Genomic DNA, 27,101 nt, shown 5'->3' on the forward strand with positions numbered 1-27,101 from the left:
AGGTAAAACCTCAGCATGTAGTGACACTTGGTGTTTGCATACTGAGGGTCTACGCACCGCTTGATGCAGCCGCACACAACGGTGGCCATCAGTATGAGGGCGATGTTGGGCACGTTTTTTCCCCCTTTATCTAGAGGCTTGTACATCGTGTCCCTGCGGACACGATCCATTTTCGACCTCCAGGTAAAGCGGAAGATGGCTCGGGTGATCGCCACCACACAGGAGTGTGGAATGGGCCAGACCTGCGCCACGTACAACAACAGCGAGAGTGCCTCACACCTGATGACCAGGTTCTTACCCGCAATGGAGCGGGAGCGTTGCTCCCACATGCCCAGTTTCCTTTTTACCTTGGACACTCGCTCCTTCCAGTTTCTAACACATGCCCTGGTCCCTCCGAACCATATTCCCAGCACCTTCAGGCCATCAGCCCTGACAGTGAAGGGGACAAAGGATCGGTCAGCCCAGTTCCCAAAGAACATGGCCTCTCTCTTCCCACGATTTACCTTGGCTCCCGAGGCCAGTTCGAACTGGTCGCAGATGTGGATAAGTCTGTGCACCGACAGCGGATCAGAGCAGAAGATGGCGACATCGTCCATGTACAGGGAGACTTTGATCTGAGTGCCTCCACTACCTGGGATCGTCACTCCTCTTATGCCCGGATCCTTCCTGATGGACTCAGCAAAGGGTTCTATGCAACACACGAAAAGAACAGGCGAGAGAGGGCAGCCCTGCCTGACTCCAGATTTAATAGGAAAGCTATCTGATTCCCACCCATTGATTGAGACTGTGCTACCGATGTTAGTGTAGAGCAGTTGGATCCAATTGCGAATTCCCTCCCCAAACCCCATTTTGGAGAGCACATCCACCATGTAGGTGTGCGATATTCTGTCAAAGGCCTTCTCCTGATCCAGGCTGATGAGGCAGGTATCCACACCTCTGTCCTGTACATAGGCAATCGTACCCCTGAGCAGCACGAGGCTGTCAGAGATCTTCCTGCCCGGCACAGTGCAGGTCTGGTCAGGGTGGATCACCAATTCCAGAGCGGATTTGACCCGATTGGCAATGACCTTGGACATACATAGTTGCACAGAACATCTAGAGTACAGTCACATGGTTATTTTACTTCTGTGACAATTTCATACAACAGTGACGCAAAAATGATAACTTCAAGGTCAGGCCACAATCTGGGTGAAGTGCCGAGTAATGCAAAATCCTCTCATCTGAATTGATTCACAGTCCTTACGTTTGACACTATAGTGGATGTAGTGCGAATGAGGTGATGATGAAAAGAGACATATTGATGTGAATAGTGGACTGAAATAAACTTATGCATGTTTTGTCCGGGGTGGCTTTTCATCCTGAAGGAAGGCTGCCTGAAATATCTTCACCGTCCCTTGGAATTACCCAGTCAGCTGTGGTTCAGTCGGTAGCACGCTCTCCTCTGAGTTACAAGTTTCTGGATTCAAGTCCCACTCTGGGGCTTGAGCACAAAAATCAAGGCTTACACTTCCAGGACAGTACTGAGGGAGGGAGTAGCACACTGTCGAAGGTTCCATCTTTTGGATGAGGTGTTAAACCGTGGCCCCATCTGCTGGCTTGTAAAAGATCTAATGGCACTATTTCGAAGGAGAATAGGAAGTTATCCCCAGTGTCCTGGCCAATATTTATCCCTCAATGAACATCACAAACAGATATTCTTTATCAGGTAAATTCATTTTTCTCTGTGCAGTCAATGGCGAACACCACTGCTTCACAGCTGACTGCAAAATCCGGCCATTATTACTGGCTGGCTCTTCAACTGATCCTGATCTTGTTTTTAATATTATTTATATTTTTCTAACTCAAATGTTTGACTTTCTCAAAATTTTATTACAATCTTCCTCAATTTACTATGGAGAATTCAATATATCTTTCCCTTTGTTCTTCTAGTGATGATCCAGAGATTGTATCTTTTTATTAAGGATTTCCAAAACAATAGAAATAAGTCTTTTGCTCTTTCACCCTCTCAAAACGTTTTATAATTTTGACTATCTCTATCAGATTCCCCTTTATCCCAGCAAATAAAAACCCTAATTTTTGAGCCTTGCATTTACAATTCCTTCTTATAATGGGATAGCCATATTGGCAGACAGTACTGCAACAGTGCTTTAATCCATGCCTCATACAAATTCAAAATATGTTACCTTCTTGCCACTCCCATCTGCAACATGACCCTGTCAGCTTCTTGCTCACCTTGATACAATTTTTTGTACCTGCCCCAGGCCTATAACCCACTTGGACATGCCCACAGCTTGCTCTTATTTAGTGCTTGGGTGACTGTAGATAGTAATAAAGGGAAATGGATGATAACAAGAGGAAAAGGGGTGGGGTCAGCAGCTGGGAACAGTGTTTTGGGGAGAAGCTGAAAGTGGTGCTTTGGTGAGTTAACTAGAGTAGGTCCGGTGCCTTTATGAATTCTGTGCTATGGGAGGAAAGAACACCAGTAACTGAGTTAGAAGAGGAAGAGTATCAGGGTGAGTTCACAAGGGAGAGGCCTTAGTTGTTGAGAATGAGGAAGAAGATTGCCAGTATGAGGGTTAGAGGAGTTAAATGATGTTTCTCTGAAAGATTGTGAAGTTGGATGGGATGCAGTGTCTGCAAATTGGGTCTGGAAGTTTTGAAGTACTTCTTGTGAACCAGCGTGATAGGGGTTCGATGTAGGAATGTGAATTTTGAGCTGTTAATTGCTGATTTTACAGAGTTCCAAATCTCACTTTTTTGGATTAACATCTTGACTATAAAGCAAACGCTTAGGTTGAGTCAGAATGCATTCAGTTTTTCTCAGGAAAGTCTTGTCTACAGATTCCCTTAAAGTTGACTACCAATTTTGTGCCTTCAACATTTGTTCCCCACACCACTATCATCTCATCCCTGCCACCCACCCCCAGCCTTTTGCAAGCTTTCTTGTTTCACAAAAAGCCTGCATTTATATAGCACATTTTGGTTAAAATTTTCACAAAAGTCTTTATAGGGGCATGAAGAAAAGAATGGACACTGAGCCAAAAAAAGACATAAGGACAGGTGTCCTGAAGCTTTGTGAAAGGGCTATGTTTTTAAGAGGAGAGGTGTAGAGATTTAGGAAGGGATTTCCAAAGCATGAAGCGGAGGACTAGGCAACCTAAGACACACCCACCAATGATAGGGCAGTGGGAAGGAGTTGCACCCCTAACATCAGTCTGAGAACTGGAAAAATAGTGGATTGGGAGGGGAAAAGGGCGATGATGGTGGGAGAATTGTGATATTCAAGGAGCGTACAGAATTAGGGAGGAGAAAGGCCATATATTTAGGAACTTTCCTCCAATAAATGTAAAGAAATAAAAGTCTGATTAATAAACCGAAGCTTGTGGAATGGGAGATTGAGTGTCAGCTTGGATAAAAAAAAATTGGTTTAAGGATAGAAAATAGTGAATCATGGTAAATAGTTGCTTTTCAAACTGGAGGGTTGTAGACAGTGTTAGTGCTAGGATCACTTTATATATATATATATATATATATATAAATAAACATAAGTACCTGGATATTGGAAAATTTCAAAATTTGCAAACAGTGAAGATGATACCAATCGACTGCTATCGGACATAGGCCAGCAGAATGGGCAGAAAAGTAGCAGATAGAATTTAATACAGAGAACCGTGAGCTGACGCATTTTGGCAGAAGTGATAGGGAGAGAAAATATAGACTTAATGGAACAGCTCTGAATAGAGTACAGAGACACAAGGACCTGGGGTTTCATGTGCAAAGATCTGACAGGACATATTGAGAGTAATTAGCAAAGCATGTATGATCTTGAGCTTCATAAATAGAGGTATTAAGTACAAAAGCCAAAAAGTTACGCTGAACCTTTTATAAAGCTATGGTTAGGCTTGAACTATAGTATTGCATCCAGTTCTGGTCACCATATGTATGAGGGAAGTGAGGGTCCTTGAGAAGTGCAGAGATTTAACAGAATGGTTCCGGGGTGAGGGTTTTTAGCTACAGCATTAAATTAGAGAAGCAGGAGTTGATCTCCTTGGAACAAAGGAGGTTGAGGAGAGCTGATGAAGGTGTACAAAATCATGACAGGTTTAGATAAGGTTGACAAAGAAAAGCTGTTCCTATTAGTTAATGGTACAAGGATCAGAGGGGACAGATTTAAGACTTTAGGCAAGCATTGCAGGGAGTTGTGTGGAAGAACTTTTTTTAAATGCAGCAATTAGTAATGACCAGGAACTCGCTGCCTTCAGGGGTGGTGGAAGCAGAGACAATCAATGATTTCAAAACAAAATTGGATGGGCACTTGAGGGAAATAAATTAGCAGGGCCATGAGGCTGGAACAGGTATGTGGAACTGAATCGATTTGCTCCACAGAGTCGGTTTGGATGCTGGGCTGAATGGCCTCTTATGCCATAATGACTCCATGTCTAAAATTGACATTAGAAACCACAGTATCTTTTAAAACCAAACATGTTCATGCATGTCAATTTTTAATTAAAATTCTGTTTGGCAGAGAAGCCTCGTATGAAGTTCTGTGTTTTTACAATGACTGCTGTATTCCTTGACTAAGTGATTTAATTATGTTGAAACGTGAATGAGATTTTTTTCTTGTCATGAGCACCTTTAAAATTCGCCTTGGTAAGGCAATAACATTTTGTTACAAGATGAGAACAGTTGATTTAGCACACTTTCCTGAAACTATTTTCTTTTATTTCAGGTGCAGTATATCCGCCATGAAGGTACATCTACATACAAAATTTTGTTTCATTTGCTTGCTCACTTTTCTGTTTCACCATTGCAACCACTGTCATGATGACCATGACCATGAACATAATCATGATCATAACCATGCTCCTGAGGAGAACCATATACATAAGCACAATTATTACCAGATCTCTGAGGAGTCGTATCTTCAAAATAATCCCAGCAAGAGCTCTCTACATCATGCAGAAAATAAGCAAATGTACTACATTCAAAAACTGTTCAGTCGTTACGGTGAGAATGGGAAGTTGACCTTTCACGGTTTAGAGAAACTCTTATCAAATTTAGGTCTTGGAGAAGTTAAAGTTGTAGAGATCGAACATGAGCACGATGATCATGATCATGTTTCACACCTAGACTTTTTAGAGCTACTCAAACATAAGCATGTACACTCCCATTCACACACTAATCACACAGCACATGAGCAAACTGTACCAGTTCCAAAGGTGAAAGTCAGGCATTGCAAAAACGCTGACAGCCAGAATACACATACCACTTTGACCACACCCATTGCTTACCATCAACCTCGGCGGCATCACCACAACCATCATCGAGGTGCTGCCCATTCTGCAGGCTCACCAATTCATAAAGAGGGAGACCAACTCCCTGACCCATCAGATGTTAATACATTACAGCAGCAACCCAAAAAAAGCTCAAAAAAACGCAAAAAATACAGAGGTATAACAAAACAACCAGAAGTGACATTAACTACATCTCCTGAGGAATCCTTCAATATTATACCCAAGAATGAACATGATGGAGATGAGCATCTTCATGCTCCTGAGGACGAAGCAGCTTCTCAGCACAGAACAAGGAAAGATTTAAGTTCTTCAAAATTGAATCATGAAGATCGCCTAGAATCTGAGTTTGTGAATGATGAGGTGAGACTGGCTGAACCAAATTAATTAACGTTTAAATATGTTACATTTTATATATACTATAAATGACGACTAAGTGATTTCAGAATGATTCCCCACATTGATCAAAGCAGAACTGTTAAATATAAGCTTTCCCTTTTTAATTAATTGCTTAAGCTTAATTTGTAATCTGTTTTTCTGTGTAATAATATGAAATTCAGCTAATTTATCATTTTGGGGAAAAAAAAGTTTCAAACCTTTTTAATTATTTTGTTTCTCCTTCCCCTTCACCATCTTCCCCACCGCTACCACTTAGAACTCACAAGCCTTTGTACCTGTTACTGTTTATTTTTTCTGGCTCCAGGTCTCTTTACTTGACACCACAGGATTTAGAGAACCTTCAAGCTGCCATGTTAAGAGGAAGAATAAAGCCTGCAGAGTGATCTCAGGCTGTCCTATAGGTGATTGGTGCCCTCCTGCTGGCATCTGCAACTTCAGAGACAAATAACATCCTTTGCTTTAAAATTGACCTGCATGCAACTTTATCCTATAATTATTGCATAATCCCTGGATCTGTTTGAGTTGACACTTGGAGCCGTAAATAATTGAGTAAATGAGCTTAGACCAGTTAGTTATATACTATTTGCACTTGTTATTGAGGCAGATATTAAGGCAGAGCGAACCAAAATAGATCCAATTTAATACCGGAAAGCAAAAATTTCCCCAATATTTTCAGGTTTAAGATGGGAAAATTCATGCTCAAAAGTGCACTTCTGAACATTTGTTGACTGTGATGCCTCAATGGTAAAATAGCTTATGAAGAAGTACAGAAAAAGTGGTCAGGTGCCCAGAAGTCATACCAATGTGAGAGAAGAGGGGAGAAAATTCAATAAAAATAACAAATATTTATGCTGTAGCTAACTGATATAACATTTTTGGTATTCATCTTTAAGTGTTTTTTTTTATTCTTACATAGTTTCTTTCATGATTTCATGATGTCCCAGACTTTATCACTGCTAATGAATTTCATTTGAAGTGCAGTCACTGTTAGAATGTAGAGAAACCCACAGCTAATCTGTATGCAGCAAGTCCCACAAACAACAAAATGATAAGTAACCAAATCAGGTTATCTCTCATCCAAAAAAAAAATCTCCAGGATCATGGTGAGCTCACCTGCTTTGTTTTGAATTAGTGGCATGAGGTATTTTATATCCAACTGAGAGGACAGATTGGGCCTTGATCTCATTTGTAAAGTAGTAGCAAGGCCCATAACTTTTTCAAGATTAACGATTAACACTGTTGTCTGGTCTGATGAGTATTTTTTATTTCAGATTTCCAGCATCTGCAGTATTTTGCTTTTGCATTACTTTCTCATGTTCCATGTTCATTAAGTTCTTGGTTTAAATTTAAAGAACTTCAGTGAAGTTACATTGAATGAATTCTGAACTGATTTCTAGTTTACATGGAGCCTCTCTGGTGTAAGACGCCATTTGTAGCACTTCAGACTTGAGCAGGCACAATGGCTGGATTTTGTGGAGGAGACAGGAAGGTTGAGTCAGGAAACTTTCAACTCAGCAGATTTGTCTCCTTTAAAATGCCCCATGTGCTGCCTTTTTGCTCCGGGGAGGTGGGGGCAGGATGAAGTTAGACCCTCCAGAGGCGGGCCCGAGGTGGTAACAGGCAGGCGAGCGGTGATGCTGGCATGCTACAACACCTGCCTCTGTTTATTGGTACATCAGCCCAGTTGTAGTGATGAATATTAGGCCTTCAAGCTACACACACCCCTCCTGCCAACCAGGCCTGTGTATTCTCCATAGCCACTCATCCAGTATCCACCATAGGCAAATTTCAGAAGCCATCCTTTTGAAATGGACATTAAAAAAAAATTAACAATCTAATAGAGCTGTCATTCAAACACCTCATACTGAAAAAAAAACTCATTGGAAGAAAATGTCAATCCCTTCCAGTTGTCGATCTGCTACAAAAACATTTATTCACCAACCACATCAATGACACACAATCCGTTGATAACTTTTTAAAACTGTCAGTCAACCTTTCTACATAGCCCACTGCTGAGATAAGTGGTTCTGTAGGTTTTGAAACTCAACCAAGCAGTCCTAATGGGTTCAGCTATCATAGCAAACCATTACAGCTCCCAAACAATGAAGCCTATTGAAATTGCAAAACAGATGGTAATTGTTTTCTTTTAAGCTATACCAGATGGCCTGTCAATCAATGCGGTCCAGGAGCAGGTGTCTTTTTCTTTTTCCGAAGGATAGCTGCAGCACCGTTTTTTTAATTTTAAAAGGTTGTGAACATTTAAATAATTTATTATCACGATACTTAGATCCCAAGCACTGTTTTCTTAATTTTTTTAATGTATAATAGCACTTTTTCCATGGAAAAAAATACTCTAATCCATCTCTACATTTACACAATGCTGATCAACTTATCTTGTAGGATATAGCCCTTTAATTAATCACTGCAGTAACAATACATCTAACCTGCAATACAGCATCCAACTATTTAGACTGAAAGATCAGATTTTTTTGTCTTTCAAAGTGTGTCACTGAAAGAATTCCAGGAGTAGGTGACTCTTTTGGTTCTCCACTTGGGACTGGGGTTTCCACCATGGTTCATATCTCCTCCTGAGAAGCTGTGGACCACATATTCTTACATAAGGGTCACAGCTCCACAAAAATTGTGGGGGTTGAAGTGGGGAGTTTGGTTGGAGTGTCCATCCCTGCAATAAATCCAGTAAGGGCAGGAGTGCTGTATACAGGCAAGCTAACTTCACTCTTATCGTGCACTGATTTAAAAATTGCCAGAAACGGGAATGGTTCTACCTGCCATTTCTGGAGGTCTCCCGAGTTGCCCCAACTCAGCGAAATCCAGGCTAATGCATTTCACTTTATAGACTTGCAAAGAAAAATGAAAATTCTAGAAATCTGCATTATAAAATATGGAAATGCATAGCAGATCAATCATTATCTAAAAGGGAAAGATAGCTTAGTTTAAAATTTTGACTATGGACCATCATTACTACATATCCAACTTTTCACCAATATTTTTGAAAACCTTTTTGTAGTTTTTTTTCTAATTTTTCTGGAGCAAATTGCTAACACCAAATATTATGTCACTTTTATTCATATATTATATACTTAATGCCAATTATAAAAGTATATTCTGTCTTTTGCAAAGCAGATAAGGTTTTAACTGTATTTTCAGTGTAATATATTTGAAAATTGTGCAATAGAAACAATTAGTCATTTTCTAATGTTAAACTAACCTGAACAGTTAAAGAACTTGTTGTTTACAAGTTATGTTCGCTTACATGCTTGTTTAAATATTCCAAAATTCTCATCAAATATGTTCTTCCTAGTGCTTGAATGTGTCACAGCTGCTGCAGCACTACGGTCTTAGCACAAATTCTGGGATTTCTACAGTGGAGTTCACTTACCTATGCCCTGCCTTGCTGTACCAAATTGATAGCAGGGTTTGCATCCAGTATCATAAGTTGAGTATGGAGCCAGTGGACAACCAAGAATCTGTATTACCAGGTGAGGCATAAAAAATGTTCTAAAGTAAAACTGAAATTTGTTTTTATTGTTACCAAGTGGCTAAAAGCTTAAGTGAGCTTCCATGGATTTTCAGAATCTATATTTTTTTTAATATAGTGGGAGACTCATTCTGGACTTTAAAAGTTGCTTCAAGCTGTCGGCTGTTCAGTTTCAGTTTACTCTTATTTTTCTTAATTATCTGTCCTTAGGATTTGAAACCTGGCAAGGCCAGCATTTATTGCAAATCCTAATTGCCCTTGAGAAGGTGGGAGTGAACCACCTTTTTGAACTGCTGAAATCCGTGGGGTGTAGTTATACCCACAGTGCTGTTAGGGACCCAACGGCAAAGAAGGAACGACACTATAGTTCCAAGTCAGTATGGCGTTTGCCTTGGAGGGAAACTTACAGACGGTTTTGTCTTTGTACATCTACTTTCCTTATTCTTCTAGGTGGTATAACAGGTGCTGTTGAAGGAGCAATGCCCAGTTGCTGCATTGCATCTTGTGGATGGTACACATTGTTTCCATTGTGTGCCGGTGATTGTGGGAATTAATGTTTAAGGCGGTGGATGGGTGCTGATAAAGCATCCGCTTGGTCTTGGATGGTGTTGAGCTTGATTGTTGTTTGAGTTGCACTCATCAAGGCAATTGGAAAATATTCCATCACCCACCTCTCTTGGAGATTTTGTCCCAGCAGTAGGGAACGACCAGTGATATTGGCTGGAATTTTTCAAAAAGGTACCAGTAAGTAATTCCTGCTGTTGGAACCGAAAGCAGGATCTGATCTCACCTGGGCAGATGGTGGGACTCTAGGGGGGGAATTTTACTGGTGGTGGCCAATTAATAGACTGCTACCAGGACCGCATCCAATTGAGTATGGTGGCCCGCCTCCCAAAGCTGCAACCCGATTGAGATGGCCGCTGCTGTGGCTACAGAAGGAACAAGAGGGTGCCTCCTTGCTGAAGTGCCCTTGAATGCGAGGTACGTTTGTTTTTAAATAGAACTGGGGCCAGGCAGGCCGGCCCCAGGGGTGCACCCTGCAGTGGTGATGCAGGGGCTGCCATTGCCACCAAAGGACTCCTCTGTGGACCATGGAGCGACCATAAAGGCCCAAACCACACCTTACCTGCTCCCTGCTGATCAGTTTCTATGAGGCCACTAGGGTTTACCTGGCGATCTTCTCACATGCCTGTGACCCCTTCTAATGCTAGTAAAATGCAGGCAAGGGGACTGGTCATGGCAGGGGAGGGGGAAGATTTGGCTGTTGTTTGGCAGGTGGCGGTGGCACTGAGGTTCTTGATTTTGGCATCCCATGATGGTGAAATGACAACAGGCTCTCTTCCCAAAGCCTTCTGCTGCTATTTTCAGTCCGCACCTTCCATCCCTTCTCTAGAGGGCTGGTGAAAACCAGCTCATAGTTCGGAGTCAAATTGATGTGTGACTTGAAGGCAAACTTGCAGGTTGCATGTTCCCATGAGGCTGCTTTCTTCTCGGTGCAGCATTTGAAAGGTGCTGCTGAAGGAGATTTGGTGAGTTGCTGCAGTGTAGTGGTATACACTGCTGCAACTGTGCATCAGTGGTGGAGGGAGTGAATATTTAAGTTAATGACTGAGGTGACAATCAAGCGGACTGCTTTTTAGTGGATCATGTTGAGCTTCTTGAGTATTTTAAGAGCTACGCTCAGCCAGGCAAGGAGAGTATTTCATCACTCTCCTGACTAGTCTTGTAGATGCTGGAGAAGCTTTGGGGAATCTGGAGGGGAGTTACTTGCAACAGGATTCCTAGTCTCTAACTTGTATTTGTAGCCATACTATTTATATGGCCAGTCCATTTAAGCTTTTGGTTAATGCTTACCCCCAGGCTGATGATGGTGGGGTATTAACTGCTGAACGAGATCCACTTTTTTGAGATGATCATTGCCTGACACTTGTGTTACACAAATGTAACTTGCCACTTATCAGCTCAAGTTTGAATGTTGTCCCAGTCTTGCTGCATGCAGGCACAGACTGCTTCATTATCTGGGGAGTTACACTAAACACTGCAATCATCAGTGAACATCCTCTTTTCTGACCTTTATGATGGAGGAAGGTCATTCATAAAGCAGCTGAAAATGGTTGGGCCTGCAATACCAACCTGAGGAACTTCTGCAGTGATTTCCTAGGGCTGTGCTGATTGGGTTCCAATAATCAAAACCATCTCCCTTCATGCTAGGTATGACAATAGCAAGTAGGGAGTTTTTTCTGTGACTCCCATTGACTTCAGTTTTACTAGGGTCCCTTGATGTCACACTCAGCTAACCCCTGTCTTTGTGTCATGTCACTTGCACCTCACTCTGGAATTCTGCTCTTTTGTTCATGATCATGGATCAAGGCTATAATGAGACCTGGAGCTGATGGTCTGAGTGGAATCCAAACTGGATAGAGTAAATTCCACTTGAAAGCACTGTCGAAGACTCTTTCCCATCACTTGTTGATGATTGAGAATAGGCTGAAAGGGTGGTAATTACCAGATTGGATTTGTTCAGCCTTTTGTTGACAGAGCATATGTGTGTAATTTTCAATTTTGTCAAGTACATGCCAGTGTTGTAGTTTTACTGGCACAGCTTGACTAGAGGCCACTTTTTTGCAGTTAATCTCTACCGCATTAGACACTCCTGATAGGATTACACTAGCCAGACTATGTTAGGTAGATGACAGCACTTGTGTAAAAATAAAATCAAACAGTTGCTTGTACCGGCAGCTACAAACGTTTTTAATTACAGCTTAAGAACTTTACACACACAAAAACTTTTACCAATCTCTCACAGCACTGCATGGCACAACTGCAAGTGAAAGGGAATAGTTTGTTAGTGAGTTAAGGAAAGCTACAGAATAGAAACACTCAAATAGTATATATCTTTGTGCAATGAAGGCCTCTATGTTCAGAAGATGATGAATTTTCTACAGTGCATTTTTACTTTTTAAATCATAGGAACATCAGACTTAGCGAGTGTAGGCAATTCGGCCCTTTGAGTGACCATTCAATAAGAGCATGGCTGATCTGGTTGTGGCCTCAACTCCACTTTCATGTCTACCCCCTATAATCCTTGACTCCCCTGTACATCAAAAGTCTGTGTAACTCTGCCTTGAATAAATTCAATAACCCAACCTCCGCCGCTCTCTGGGGAAGAGGATTCTACATACTGACAGCCTTCTGAGAGAAAATATTTCTCCTGTCCCAAAAGGGAGACCTCTTACTCTTAAACTGTGTCCCTTAGTTTAGTCGCCCCCACAAGTGGAAACCTCTTCAGTATCAACCTGTCAAATCCGCTCAGGATCTTATGTTTCAATAAGATCATCTCTCATTCATCTAAGTTCAGTGTGTATAGGCCTAACCTTTTCAACCTTTCTTTATAAAATAAGCCCCTCATCCCAGGAATGAGTCAAGTGAACTTCTCTGTATTACTCCTTACACAATTATGCCTTTTTCAAGTAAGGAGACCAAAACTGTGCATAGCATTCCAGATGTGGTCTCACCAATGCATCTTTACAGCTGTAGTAAAACTTCCCTACTTTTATATTCCATTCCCCTTGCAATAAATGCCACCATTCCATCTGCCTTCCTAATCACTTGCTGTATGTGCATAATAACTTTTTGTGATTCATGTACCAGAACACCCATACCTCTGTACCACCGAGTTCTGCAATCTCTCTCCATTTAAGTAATATACTGCTTTTCCCTTCTTCCTACCAAAGTGGACAAGTTCATATTTTCCCACATTATACTCCATATGTCAATTTTTTGCCCACTCACTTAACTTGTCTTTATCCCTTTGCAGACTCTGTACTTCTACTTGACATCTTCCTTTTCTTCCTATCTTGGTGTTGTCAGCAAATTAGCTATCATACGTTCGGTCCCTTCATTCAAATCATTGAAGTAGATTGTAAATAGTTAGCCCCAGCACTGATCTCTGTGGCAGTCCATTAGCTACAACTTGCCAACATGAAAAGGACCCATTTTCCCTACTCTGCCTCCTATTTTTAACCAATCCTTTATCGGTGCTTATATGTTACCCCGCACACTCTTATCTTGTATAGTAATCTTTGATTTGGCACCTGATAAAATGCCTTTTGGAAAGCCAAGTACACCACATTTACAGGTTCACCTATATCCACCTTGCTTTGTTACTTCTTCAAAAAGCACGAATAAATTAGTTAAGCATGATTTTCCTTTCACAAAGCCATGTTGATTCTGCTTGATAACATTATGATTTTTTAAGCATCCTGCTGTAACCTCCTTAATAGTAGCAATTTCCCTGTGACAAATGTTTGGCTAACTAGCCTGTAATTTTCTGCTTTCTGTATCTCTCCTTTATGGAGTAAAAAAACTATTTTCTGATCCACTGGAACCCTTCCAGAATCTAGGGAATTTTGGAAGATTATAACCAATGTATCTACTATCTCTGCGGCCACTTCTTTTAAAACCCTCGGATACAAGCCATCTAGTCCTGGGGACTCTCAGCCTTTAGGTCTAATTTTTTTTCCCAGCACCTTTTTCCCTCATGATAGTGGTTTTTGTTAAATTCCTCCCTCCTATTCACTTTTTGATTTTCAAGTATCTTTTGGAAGTTTTCTAAGTCTTCTACAGTGAGGACAGACATAAAATTCCTGTTCAAAGCCTCTGCCATTTTCTTGTTTTCCATTATCAACTCCCCAGACTCTGTCTCTAGAGGACCAACACTATCTTTTAGTCACTTTTTTCCTATTTAAATACTTGTAGAAACTCTTATCTGTTTTTTCTCCTATTCCATTTTCTCCTTCTATCGTTTTTTAGTCATTCTTTGCTGGTTTTTAAAATTTGACCAATCTTCTGACCTAGCACTAATCTGTGGAATTGTAGTGTTTCTTTCAATTTTATATCCTTAACTTCTTCATTCAGCCACGGATGATGCATCTTTCATAAAGAGTATTTCTTTCTTATTGGGATAAATCCTTGCCAAAAGTTATTAAATATTTCCTTAAAAGTTTGCCACTGCATCGCTACTGTCCTACTCTGCAAACTAGTTTCCCAGTTCATTTTAGCTAACTCTGCTTTCCTTCCCTTTTAATTGCCTTTATTCAGGTATAAAACACTAGTCTTAGACCCACATTTCACCCCTTCAAACTGAACATGAAATTCTATCATGTTATGATTGTTATCACCCAAAGTCTCCTTTATCATAAAGTTATTGATTACTCCTGTCTCATTGTTCATTACCAGGTCTAGAATAACCTACTCCCTTGTTGGCTCTGGAACACACTGCTTTAAGAAATTGTCCCATATAGGCTCAATGAACTCACTTTCGAGGCTACCTTTGCCCAATCTGATACATTAAATTTACATGTAGGTTAAAGTTACATATGATTATTGCATGCCACATTTATTTTTTCTTGTATTCTTTGTCCCACAGCATAACAGCTGTTAGGGGGAGCTATAAACAACTCCCACAGGTCACTTATTTCTTATCTCCAGTACATCTTGCTTGTTTGAGCTAAGGTCATCCCTCACTACTGTACTAATGACATCCTTAATTAACAGAGCTACCCCACCACCATTTCCTACCTTCCTATCTTTTCAAAATGTCAAATATCCTTCAACATTCAGTTTTCAGCCAAGGTCACCCTGCAAGCAGGTCTCTGTAATAGTTATCAGATCACACATATTTATTTCTATCTGTCCTAACAATTCATCCATTTTATTACAAATACTGCACGCATTCAGATACAGGGTTTTTAAACCGTCTTTTTAAAATTTTCGCAATCTCTGGCCTTATCAACTAGTGCACTTGTACTCTCTGTCCCTTCCTGCCACACTCTGGGTTATCTTCACCCAAATTGCTACCCTGCTCTAGTACCTAATTTTTACCCATTGATTTACTACATCTCGTCTTGCACGGTCCCTTACCTCCACTATTTAGTTTAAACCCCTCATCACCACCCTATTTATATGACTTGCCAGAACACTGGTCCCAGTGCAGTTCAGGTGAAACCCATCCCATGCATACAAACATTTGAATTATGAGCAGGAGGCCACTCGGCCCCTCGAGCCTGCTCCATCATTCAATAACATCATGGCTGACAGTTGTTTGGTAGCACAGAACTTGAGTATTATTGAAAATTGAAAAAGGAGACGTTTTTGTCTTGCACTCATCAGGACAACTCACAAGAAAATACCAATGTCGGGAAGATTTATACTCTATGAGAAGAGAGTGCTGTTTGGTTGGCAGTTGGACTCTGGTAGAGGCATTGTCATGGAGAATGCACAAGATGATGACTGACAGTTAACTGCCAAACATTGTTTAAAATTTAAACCAGGCAGCTTGACTCTGGTCAAGGCATTGACCCGAAGAATGACCCAGCGAATCGCTGTCACTTATTTTGTTTAACTGAAACAGGTGCAATGTGTGTACATGTTCTTTCTATCTGCGAAGAACAGGGCCCTGTATATTAATATATGTAGTTTCCAGTACATGTAAATGCACCACACTGCATGCCCAATTGACAATCTTAAATTATCAGTCTAATTCTTAGCACACTGAGGATTATTTAGCAAATGCTGTCCAATTACAGAATCATATCTAATGTTGGACGCTGTGTTTTGAGTTTTGCAAGCATTGGCTGGTTGGGTACGGTCTGCACCATGCTCGTTGCAAACAACAGAAGGGATATGCTGTTTGATACAATCCACCAGTCTTTGGGAGTTATGGCCTCATACCTAGCATCACACTGGCACTGAAATTCATATACCACATTGCTCATTTGAGTAACTGGTGAAGCTAGCTGTTTCACGCTGCTACTATGTAGTAGCAGCACAAGTGGTATCCACCACTAATAGGATGCTGCTGTCAAGCTAATAAGACATTTTGCCTATCACAAGAGAGTAATGTGGTGTATGAATTTCAGTGCCAGTGTGATATGTCATGGAAGTATAATAATTTTCATAATATTTTTCTGATATATGGGGCTATGTATAGTTGGGTCTGTCTGTGTATGATTTAATTACATTTGTAGTCAAGCAGACTGCAAGCTTTAACTCATCTAAAGAAGCTAGGTGTTTGACATGCTAATGAGTAAACATGGATGCTGGCTTAGCATGTAAGTTGTGAAGGGAATTGCATTTTTAGATGACTGAAGGGATATTTAGATTTCAAAGGGATCTCAGTCTGTTCACAACTAGTCAGATAAGCAAGGCTAAGGAATGTGTTTATTTTTCCCAAAGGTTACTGGCAATTTTGGCACCATCAAAGTTTTTATATTATGAGGGAGATACAGTTTTAAAGACGTATGGAGCAATATAATTTACACTTTTAAAAAAAGAGAAACATATGTAAAGGAGAATGAAAGGCTGTGTGTCAGGAGAAGGCCATGTAAGATCTAACAGGAGTGTGTGAAAAGCCTTAATGAAGCCTCCAGCCTTTGTGCATAAGTCTGCTATCTAATGGAACTGAAGCTGGAGAAAAGCCATTTGGAATTCCACTCTCCAGGGTATTGTGTTAACTTGTCGAGTCTGTTTTAGATCTGAAAACTATTTCAGACTGTTGCCTTAAAAGGGAGTGTAACTGGGGATCGGGTTAATTAGGAATTTTAGGAGTTGCATTATACAAATAATTGTAGTCTTGTATATGTGCTCAACATCTTTTATTTTGTTAATAAATGTTTTAATTTAACTTTTAAAAAAATCTCTAAAGATCTTGGTGGACTTATTACCTCTGAACTCAGTGCACGCATCTCGTAATAAATATAAATTGCAAAACAGTTGTGATAGTGCGGCCAAGTTTTCCTCATGGATTTGGTCCACCTGGCATCTAATCTGCCATGTTATAACAGATACTAGGTATGTATTTGTAGGCCATAAGTCCCAAAGACTGGTGGATTGTATCAAACAACATGTCCCTCCCACTGTTGGGCAAGGTACAGACCCAGCCAGCCCATGCTTGCAAAACTCAAAACACAATGTCCAACATTAGATGTCTTCTGCGATTGGACAACATTTGCTAAATAATCTTCAGTGTGCTAACAATTGTACTGACAAGCAAGTTAAGACTGCCAGTCAGGCTCGCAGTGTGGCATGTTTACATGTGCTGAAAGCTACATATATTAATACACAGGGCCCTGTTCTTTGTAGACAGAAAGAGCATGTACATACATTGCACCTTTTTCAGGTGAACAAAATAAGTGAAAGCCATTCACTGGTTCACTCCCTAGGGCAATATCTTAATCAATCAGAGTCAAGCTGCCTGGTTTAAATTTCAAACAATGCTTGGCAGTTTTTCCAGGTAATTCTGTTTTTGTTTTTGTTTTGGATTTCCAGCATCCGCAGTTTTTTTTTTGTTTTTATTATTATTATTATTAATGCTTGGCAGTTAACTGTTAGTTGCCATCAATTGGTGTATTTTCCATGGCAACGCCTCTACCAGAGTCCACTTGTCAACCAAGCAGCACTAAATATGTTGTTTCCCCTGATATTGGTATTTTCTTGCAAATTGAGCTGATGAGTGTAAGATGAAAAGCTTTGGCAAAAAACTTTTTTTTTCTGTAATTATCATGGCTGATCCAATTATATAACCTTAACTCACATTCCCACCTACTCCCAATAACCCTTCACCACCACCAACCACCACCCCCCCCCCCCACCCCCGCCTTGCTTAGCAAGAATCTATCTAGATCTACCTTTAAAAATATTCAAAGACTTCGCTTCCTTTTGGGGAAGAGTTCCAAAGATTTGCCACCATCTGAGAGAAATAATTTCTCCTTATCTCTGTCTTAAATGGGCGATCCCTTATTTTTAAGCTGTGACACCTAGTTCTAGATTTTTCCACAAGAGGAAACATCCTTTCCATATCCACCCTTTAAAGACCCCTCAGGATTTTATATGTTTTGATCAAGTTACCTCATACTGTTCTAAGTTCCAGTGGATACAAGCCTAGCCTGTCCAACTGCCCCAACAGTACAGTTCCCACTTTCCTCTGTAATGGTGCCAGTGCACCATAAATCAAAACCCATTTCTCCCACAACAGTCTTTGAGCCACACATTCATCTCTTTAATCTTGTTTACCCTATGCCAAATTTCATCGTGACCCAGGTAATAATCTAGAGATTGTTACCTTTTGAGGTTCTGCTTTTAATTTAGCCCCTAGCTGCTCATAATTCCTAAGCAGAACCTCTTTCTATTCCATCTATGTCGTTGTTACCTATGTGGACCATGACAACTGGTTCCACTCCTCCCACAGCAGGTTCCTCCCCAGCCCCAAGCAGATATTCCGAATCCTGGCATCGTCAGGCAATACAGCCATGTGGACGATTGCTCTTGACTGCAAGGATCTGTGTCAATCCCCCTGACCATACTGTAGCCTACTACCTCTACATTCCTGTTAACTCACCTCACTTGAATGGATTCCTGTACCACAGTGCCATGGTCTGTTCACTCATTCACCCTGCAGCCCCAACTTTCATCCCCACAAGATGTAAGAACTTCAGACCTGTTGGACGATTACAAAAGCTGCAATTTCTCCACTTCCACCTTCTTGTTGTAGGAGACAGAAGGTGATAACAGAAGGATGCTTTAGTGACTGGAAGCCAGTGTCCACTGGTGTACCAGAGGGATCCGTTTCGGTCCCCTATTGTCATTTATATAAACGACATAGATGACTATGCAGGGAGTAGGATTGGTAAGTTTGCGGATGACACAAAGATTAGCTGGGTGGTTAACAGTGAGGTTGAGTGTCTTGTGCTACAGGAAGATGTAGATGGGATGGTCAAATGGACAGATGAGTGGTAGATGGAATTTAACCCTGAAAAGTGTGAGGTGCTACACTTTGGAAGGAGTAATTTGACAAGGAAGTATTCAATGAATGGCATGACACTAGGATGTTCTAAGAACAAAAAGGACCTTGGGGTGTGCGTCCATAGATCTCTGAAGACGGAAGGGCATGTCAGTGGGGTGGTGAAAAAGGCATATGGGACACTTGACTTTATCAATCGAGGCACAGATTTACAAAAGTAGGGAGATCATGTTGGAGTTGTATAGAACCTTAGTGAGGCCACAGCTGGAGTACGGTGTGCAGTTCTGGTCGCTACATTATAGGAAGGATGTGATTGCATTAGAGGGGGTGCAGAGGAGATTCACCAGGATGTTGCCTGGGATGAAACATTTAAGTTATGAAGAGACGTTGGATACACATGGGTTGTTTTCGTTGGAGCAGAAATAACTGAGGGGTGACCTGATCGAGGTGTACAAGATTATGAGGGCCATGGACTGGGTGGATAGGGAGCAGCTGTTCCCCTTAGTTCAAGAGTCAGTCACAAAGAGGCTTAAGTTCAACGTGAGGGGCAGGAGGTTTAGGGGGGGATTTGAGGAAAAACCTTTTTACCCAGAGGGGAGTGACGGTCTGGAATGCACTGCCTGGGAGGGTGGTGGAGGCGGGTTGCCTCACGTCCTTTAAGAAGTACCTGGATGAGCACTTGGCACGTCATAACATTCAAGGCTATGGGCCAAATGCTGGTAAATGGGATTAGGTCGATAGGTCAGGTGTTTCTCACATGTCGGCGCAGATTCAATGTGCCAAAGGGCCTCTTCTGCACTGTGAGATTCTGATTCTTGTGATTCTCAGCCTCCTTACCTGCCTCATTGTTGGTCACATCCTCCTGTCGTTGACCACTGGCCAAATGAGAAGACCCTAACATGAGAGGTGTGACAGCCTCCTGGAACAATGTCCAGGTAACTTTCCCCCTCCCTGATACAGTGCAGTGTCTGGAACTCAGCCTCCAGTTCAGTGACTCAGAGCCAAGGCTCCTCAAGCTGCTGACGCTACAGACCCATTTGCCCTGGATCACATAGGTGTCCAGGAATTCTCGCATTGATTAATTTATTATTATTTTCTTAATTAATGAACCCCACTACTCCCAGTGAGTTTTACTGCTGCTAGTAAACGTTGCTACTATGAATAAAACTTTTCAATTACTGCTGGTTTACCCAAGGCTTGGAAGATAAATGAGCAAAATACTCACCAAGTAGTCACTTACCTACTTCCCTCACTGCACTAAATTTCTGTTCCCATCTAGTTCCCAAGTTCACACTCTGACAAGCTACACTCTGATGAGCTGCTGTCTTCACGCTGGCTTACTTTGTGCACTTAGCAAGACCACCTATACTAGCTGATATTCTACAGAGATCAGCACTGCTGGCTAGAGAAACTAGAGAAACCTAATTAATTAACTGCAGCTGCACCTCCTGTAGGGAACTTGTTTATCCATGACTAAGGCTGGAAGAAACTTAACTTTAACAGGAAATTGTAACTAAATTCTAAATGCAAACTAGACTAGATTTAGAAAGAAACTAACCCTTAAATTTAACCTGAAAATTCCTTTACTCACCAAATTCCCAAGTTAACATTCACTGCTGCACTCGGTGATGAGCTCTGTCTTTGTGCTAGATTACTTGATGAACTTACTCGATTGCTTAATGAAGTTAAACATCAGGGGCAATCAGATATTTCTTTGATTTAGTCCAATTAGCTTTCCAGAATGGTGATTAATGGTGATATTGTTGTAAAAAATGAAAATTCTTTTGGTTATATGACCTTTGAGTTCCAAGTAACTTTGGTTTAACTGTCCTTGAAATACCTACAACATAGCTTTTTAAATTCCTCCTGAAATCCATAGGAGTGCACAGCTGCTATATTATTTTTTTAAGATCAACTCATCATTAAGAAAGGTAGACTCATTCTGACCATTACTCCCACACTGATTGTATTGCTGTAATAGCTCATTAACTCAGTAGAAAGACTATAATAAAGAAGCTAGTTATCAGCTCTTTGCAGCAGAAGATAGTGTAGTTTGTGGGCGGAGCTAAATTTCTGCCTTAAAACTGACCGCTGCTGTAATTATCAAGGGATTTTTTTAAGGCTGCTAAGTATTTCCTTCTAATTAAAATGCTTAAATAGCGCAGAAAACTGCTCTTGTGAACGCCTTGAGCCACAATAATTAGAAAAGTTGCATATTTTTTTAATCTAAAGAGCACTTTTTATGAATAACAGCTTAGGAAGTGGATAAGTGTACTAAAGACATCTGAAGATTGGAAAGGGTCCGATTTAAATGGCACAGATTGTTCTGGCAAGTCAGGAAATGCCAACATGTTGCTGAAGGAGATCCAGGTGATTTTAATGCCCAGTCTCCCAGCTTGGCTGATCAGGACAGAGCCCGTCATGAAAAGAAAACTGCTTACCTCTCGAGCAGTTATACCAGGATTGAACGGCTTACCAGGAAGTTTCGGCACTCTAGCTGAAAGCACAGGTTGTCCACATCCAATCTTGCAGGGGTCATGTGGCAGATAATTTAAAAATGAAAAACTGAATGTAATTAATGACTAGTTATTTAAAGATGGTAAATAAATTCATGCACGATATCTCAGATAATGTATCCATTGTTGCGTGAAATAGCAATGTAGGTCAATACTTGCTCACTTCACTTTCAGGTGTATTGATTTTGTTTTTGTCATTTAGAGGAGGGATGATGAGAGATCTTTGTTTCTCCTTCTTCATTTCTGTACACTTTCTTTGTTCTGCATTTAATATAATACCAAATTAACCCAGTGCATATGCTGACTGTGACAGTGTGCCATATAGTTTGAAAAAGCAGATTGTCTGGAAAAAAAATTGAAATTATGTACACAAAAATTTATAAGTTAAATATTAAGAGACACACCATCACATGATCATTAAACTCAAAGATTTGGTGGATATATCTTGACTTGAAATAATGCCAACGTAGGCTATCAGACTGCTTTTAGTCGGCACAGCCAAAAAAAGGTCATTTTTGTCTGATCAACAATTGTTTTTCATTTTAAAATAGACAGTGCCATCTACTAAACATTTACTAAATTTTAAGTCAAAGTATAAAGAATTGATACAAGCTCATTTTGAAACCATTGGAAACTGTTAGGATGCATGCAGAATACACCATAATTGGACCAAAGTTGGAAAAGCCTATTTTGGAAACTTTTTAAGAGCTGGTACTGGGAAACTCATGATTATATGTGATCCAAAATTAATGAATTAAATTCTGAGTGTTCTGAAAAAAATACAACAAGCTTAAACAAATACATTTGTTTAAATACATTTAAAAACATTTTTATATGGTAAACCTTTCTGCTGTTACTCTGAAGTGTATTGCGAAAACCTTAATTTTAATATCCATTGGGTTGCTGAAGGAATTAGAGCCTGAACCAGAGGCCACATTTCAAATCCAAGATTGGAAGCCAAGCATGTGAGACCAGAATGAATTATTGTGCACAATCTTTGCATTGTGATTGTCACAATAGTCTAGCTGATGAACCTGTATCCTCGGCAGCATTCTTATTTTGCAGAACTAAATACTTAAAACGTTATTAAAGTCACTAATAATTTTGAAAACAACACTAAAACATTTTCGGGTTATTATTGGATGTCCCAGACAAATGGAAAAGCATCTACTTCTTCACATTGTGGCGTGATCAAGTTACAGAAGGGAAGCTGATTAGTAATGTATTTTTTTGGGCTGCCACCTGAGTTTCAATGTCAATTTCAGTATTTCTTGGCCCTTTTAGCATTGAGCCAAAGCTGATACCTTAAAACTTGGATGCTGTTCGAATAGGGTACAGTCATTCGGGTGCTCCAATCTAAGGAAGCAATTAGAGGATGCATAATGAATTTGGAGATTATTTATTTCCTACAAGAAGGCCAATCTGATGAACATCAGTGGCATTGAAATCTCAAACAATCAGTAACAGAAGTAGAATACAGATCATATCCTAAGATATTTCATACATTGTTATAGCACATTTCAGATATTTTAAAATAAAATAATTTCTGATATGACTTGGTTGGAATGATGTGTAATGGAACAGAAAATCTTGATATTATCGAGGCTATTATTCTACTTGATGTGAATGGAAACTTGGAAAACTGAACAAGCAGTACAAAACTGAATATCTAAATTTGTTACTGCTTCCCCATGTGAATGAAACTGCAAGAATAGAATTATGACAATTTAATTATATAAAGATTCTTAAGCGTATCATTGTCAACTGTCTTAATCTTATTTTGATGGTTTTGTGGTAACCGAATATATTCTTCTGAATCAGTTGTTTCTTACACAGTTTGGATTTGGGGACTGCTCTCAATTACCATTATAAGCTTGTTGTCAGTTCTGGGTGTCGTCCTTGTACCTATCATCAATCAAGTGTGCTTCAAGTATCTTCTAACATTCCTAGTGGCTCTGGCAGTGGGGACACTCAGTGGTGATGCATTACTGCATCTTATGCCACATGTAAGTATAATTTGATTTAATGAGAATATAGTTTGTGCTGTGGGTCCTGTTGCTCTGGCATTGAGATTTTTTTTTGAATGATCATAGTATTCCATTCACCAAGTAGCTTTTGAGGATTGTTTTTAATGCAGTTTATCTTCACCGCAGTTTATTTTCACCTCACTTTATACATTCTTTGACTTTATTCAAAGCAGATTTTCCTTCTCCAATTGGAAGCACAGGTCATTTTTTTAGCATTCCTGCTGCTAAACAAACTGGATTGGATTTGGGGCTTTCTTGGTGTGTTTTACTGAATTGATTGGATAAACTTGCCTAACCCCTGGGAGCTGATCACTATATTAGTAACATCCAAGAAAGTCTCCTCTTTGAAGGCAAGCTGACAATGCCAAGTAGAAGTGCTTCATTCACTGGTGCTGAGGTCATAATTTCAACCCACTGGGATATCATGCTCCATCGTATTTACAAATGACACTGAATCAGAGATGCTTTGAAATCATGTCATTTCTTCTGCCTTTCATTCCCCTGTATAGGAACACCTGAAGTTTTCAAGTACATGAAGGATTCTAGAAAATGCAACACTTTAGTTTTGCGATTTGAATTTGGTTTTGACCAATTTGGTCTGACTCCTTTTGATTCTTGTAAAGCTCAAAAGAATTTTGTTGCTGTTCATTTTAGAGTAAAAAATTAATGAAATGCATCTATTGGTGGCAGTAATGCCTCATCTTTTTTAACACAGATGGAGCAGTCTTATTTCCTACATTCATTTTTTTTTTGCCAACCTCTACCTCAGTTTTGTTTCTCTGAGAAATTGCAGTGCTGTCGTTTTTTTCCCTTTGCTTTGTGTTTCTTATGCTGAAGCATGTAGATCATGAGCTTCTTATTTTGATTGGTCAGTAGGTAACCTTACATCCACAATTCCTTTATAAACATGACCAAAATTTGAAAGATTTTGTGATGTGATTTTAAAAATCATTCCAATACCAGTCATTGGAAAATTTGAGACATTGATCCATTTTATTATACTTTATTTTTGTACTAATATGTAACAAAAGCAGTTTGTGTTAGATTATGGTTAATGCTTATGTTCATGTGTTTGAATTGTTCCAGATCTATTGGAACTAAAGTCTGAAATGTGTGCTTTATTACTATTTATCTTTTTTTGCAAAAATAGTCACAAGGTAACCATGATCATAGTCATCATGACCATAACCACGATCATCACCATGATCATGACCATAATCATACTCATGGAAATCATGAAATCTCTGAAGATCTCCTTACAGTCTATAACGGATTGTGGAAAGGACTTACAGCTCTGGGTGGTATCTACCTTCTTTTCATCATTGAGCACTGTATTGGCATATTCCGAGACCACAGAGCCAGAACGGTGAGTTCAAAATATGTGCACCATTGCCAGCAATTCAATGTTTTCTTTCCAATCCTTAAATTCTAGAGTTGTCTTAAATTTCAGTAGGGCTGTATGAAACAGATCATGCTGGAGTATTACTTCCAGCTGATCTTGCAGCTAAAAGGAATTACCTTACCCGAAGTAACCAATTCAGAAACTAAACTGTGATTTGGTTATAACCATGTTAATGTAAATTGTAGTTGATACCTGTTATACAGTATGATATTCCATGTTAAGTTTGAAAGTGATATACTCTAATCACAAAAAAGAACCTTCAATTTAAACAAAGCCAATTACATAGGTATGAGGGGAGAACTGGCTAAGGTTGATTGGGTAAATAGACAAAAAGGTATGGTCATAAATAAACAGCGGGAAACATTTAAAGAAACAATTCAAAATGTTCAACAAAAATACATTCCATTGAAGAACAAAACCTCAGCAAGGACGATCCATCCCTGGCTTGCTCGGGAAATTAAGGATAGTATTAGATTAAAAGAAGGGCCTATAAGGTTGCAAAAAATAGTAGCAAGTCTGAGGATTGTGAATATTTTAGAAACCAGAAAAAGCCCACCAAAATGTTGATAAAAAGGGAAAAAGTAGAATGAGTGCAAACTAGCTAGGGATATAAAAGATTGTAAGAGCTCTTACAAGTATATAAAAAGGAAGAGAGTGGCTAAAGTAAATGTTGGCCCCTTAGAAGCAGAGACAGGTAAAATTATAATGGGGAATGAGGAAATAGCAGAGAAATTGAACAAATATTTTCTGTCTTTACAGTAAAAGATACAAGTTGTCTAACTGAAGTAGAGGGTAATCTAGGTGCTAAAAAGAACAAATAAATTAATATCAGCAGAGAAACAGTACTGGAGAAACTTGAGGGACTAATATCTGACAAATCTCCGGGACCTGAAAGGGATGCAACCAGGAGTCATAGTTCATGTTTGAAGCAATGATGGCAGATGGGACAGAATTGATGTCCTGCTAATGGAGTTTCTGAAATTAGGAGATCGAGAAGAGGACTTCAAAGTTGAGTAATGTTGGCAACTGAGAAAGACTGATGGATTCCTAAATCTTCACAATTAGATAAATTTTCCACTTATATATTTCCTGCATAGGGCTTCACACAACAGTAGCATATATTGAAAAATAATGCACAAACAGACCATGATTTTCCATCCAGTCATAATTCTTTATGCATGCATTATAACGTTGTAAATCTTTAGTGGTTGAATTTCTCATGTGGAAATTTAGCTGACTTGCACCCAAAGGTAAGAATGTAGTTAGTTGAAATGAAAATGTACGTGGAGCCATGTCTACCAATGCAATTAAAGGAAGCAAATAGAATGAACACTTACAGATTTCTTCAACATGTTAAAACTTTCTGCGTGTGTTAGATGACCTCCTGACATTTAAAACTGTGTTCACCTACACTATCACCAGATTTCTAGGTTTGTCCCTCTGACCCAAAAGTGGGAACATTTCTTTGTTGCACCTCCCTCACCATTACCTCTGTGACTCTCTCTGCAAAGAGAGTTACCATACTTGCTGCCTCTTTATCTCTTTATCTCTGCCACCTGTGCTACACACCAAATTCCAATTCTGTTGTGTATTTTGAAACAGTACAAAATACAGTTGTCACCTTTAAGGCATGACTGAAACTCTTTAAGTCTCCTGCTGTGCTTGATAAGTCTCGCAAGTCCCCATTTTCCCAGCACATGGTCTAATCTGCACTTGGAGTGATGAATAATTATCAACAGGAGATCGGTTGTGAAAGTCTTCCCCACATGCCAATAACATGAGATGTGTTCATGAACCATGAATGTACTGCTTCTGTACTGTTGTTTGTAGCAGTCTCTGTCCATATGCAACAAAACCCGGACAACATTCAGGCTTTGACTGAAAAGTGGTAAATATTCACACCATAAAATATAAACAACTTTCCCTTGACATTCAACAGCATTGCCATCACTGAATCCCCCACCATCTACATCCTAGGGGTTACCATTGACCAGAAACTTGACTGGATAGTCGTATAAATATTGTAGTTACAAAAGCAGGTCAGAAGCTGGGAGTTCTGCAGTGAGTAACTCACGTCCTGACTCACCAAAGCCTGTCCATTATCTACAAGGCACAAGTCAGGAGTATGATGGAATACTTTGGATTAGTGTGGTTCCAACATCATGTAA

The 27,101-nt window shown here is 39.9% G+C and overlaps 1 protein-coding gene across 6 annotated transcripts in view; it reads left to right on the forward strand.

Moving 5' to 3' along the window:
• slc39a10 (solute carrier family 39 member 10) overlaps positions 1 to 27,101 on the forward strand; it is a 119,234-nt gene that overhangs the window by 30,270 nt on the left and 61,863 nt on the right. For 5 of the 6 annotated variants that reach the window (XM_041200174.1, XM_041200175.1, XM_041200171.1 and 2 more), the window contains exons 2-5: positions 4,730 to 5,654; positions 9,013 to 9,190; positions 23,326 to 23,510; positions 24,682 to 24,897. In XM_041200174.1, coding sequence (XP_041056108.1) covers positions 4,746 to 5,654; positions 9,013 to 9,190; positions 23,326 to 23,510; positions 24,682 to 24,897 — 1,488 coding nt within the window. In that variant the 5' untranslated portion in view covers positions 4,730 to 4,745. The remainder of the gene's footprint in view (positions 1 to 4,729; positions 5,655 to 9,012; positions 9,191 to 23,325; positions 23,511 to 24,681; positions 24,898 to 27,101) is intronic. The other variant, XM_041200173.1, reaches the window with a different exon arrangement.

Source organism: Carcharodon carcharias, chromosome 12 (assembly GCF_017639515.1).
Source record: "Carcharodon carcharias isolate sCarCar2 chromosome 12, sCarCar2.pri, whole genome shotgun sequence".
Classification (NCBI taxonomy): domain Eukaryota; kingdom Metazoa; phylum Chordata; class Chondrichthyes; order Lamniformes; family Lamnidae; genus Carcharodon; species Carcharodon carcharias.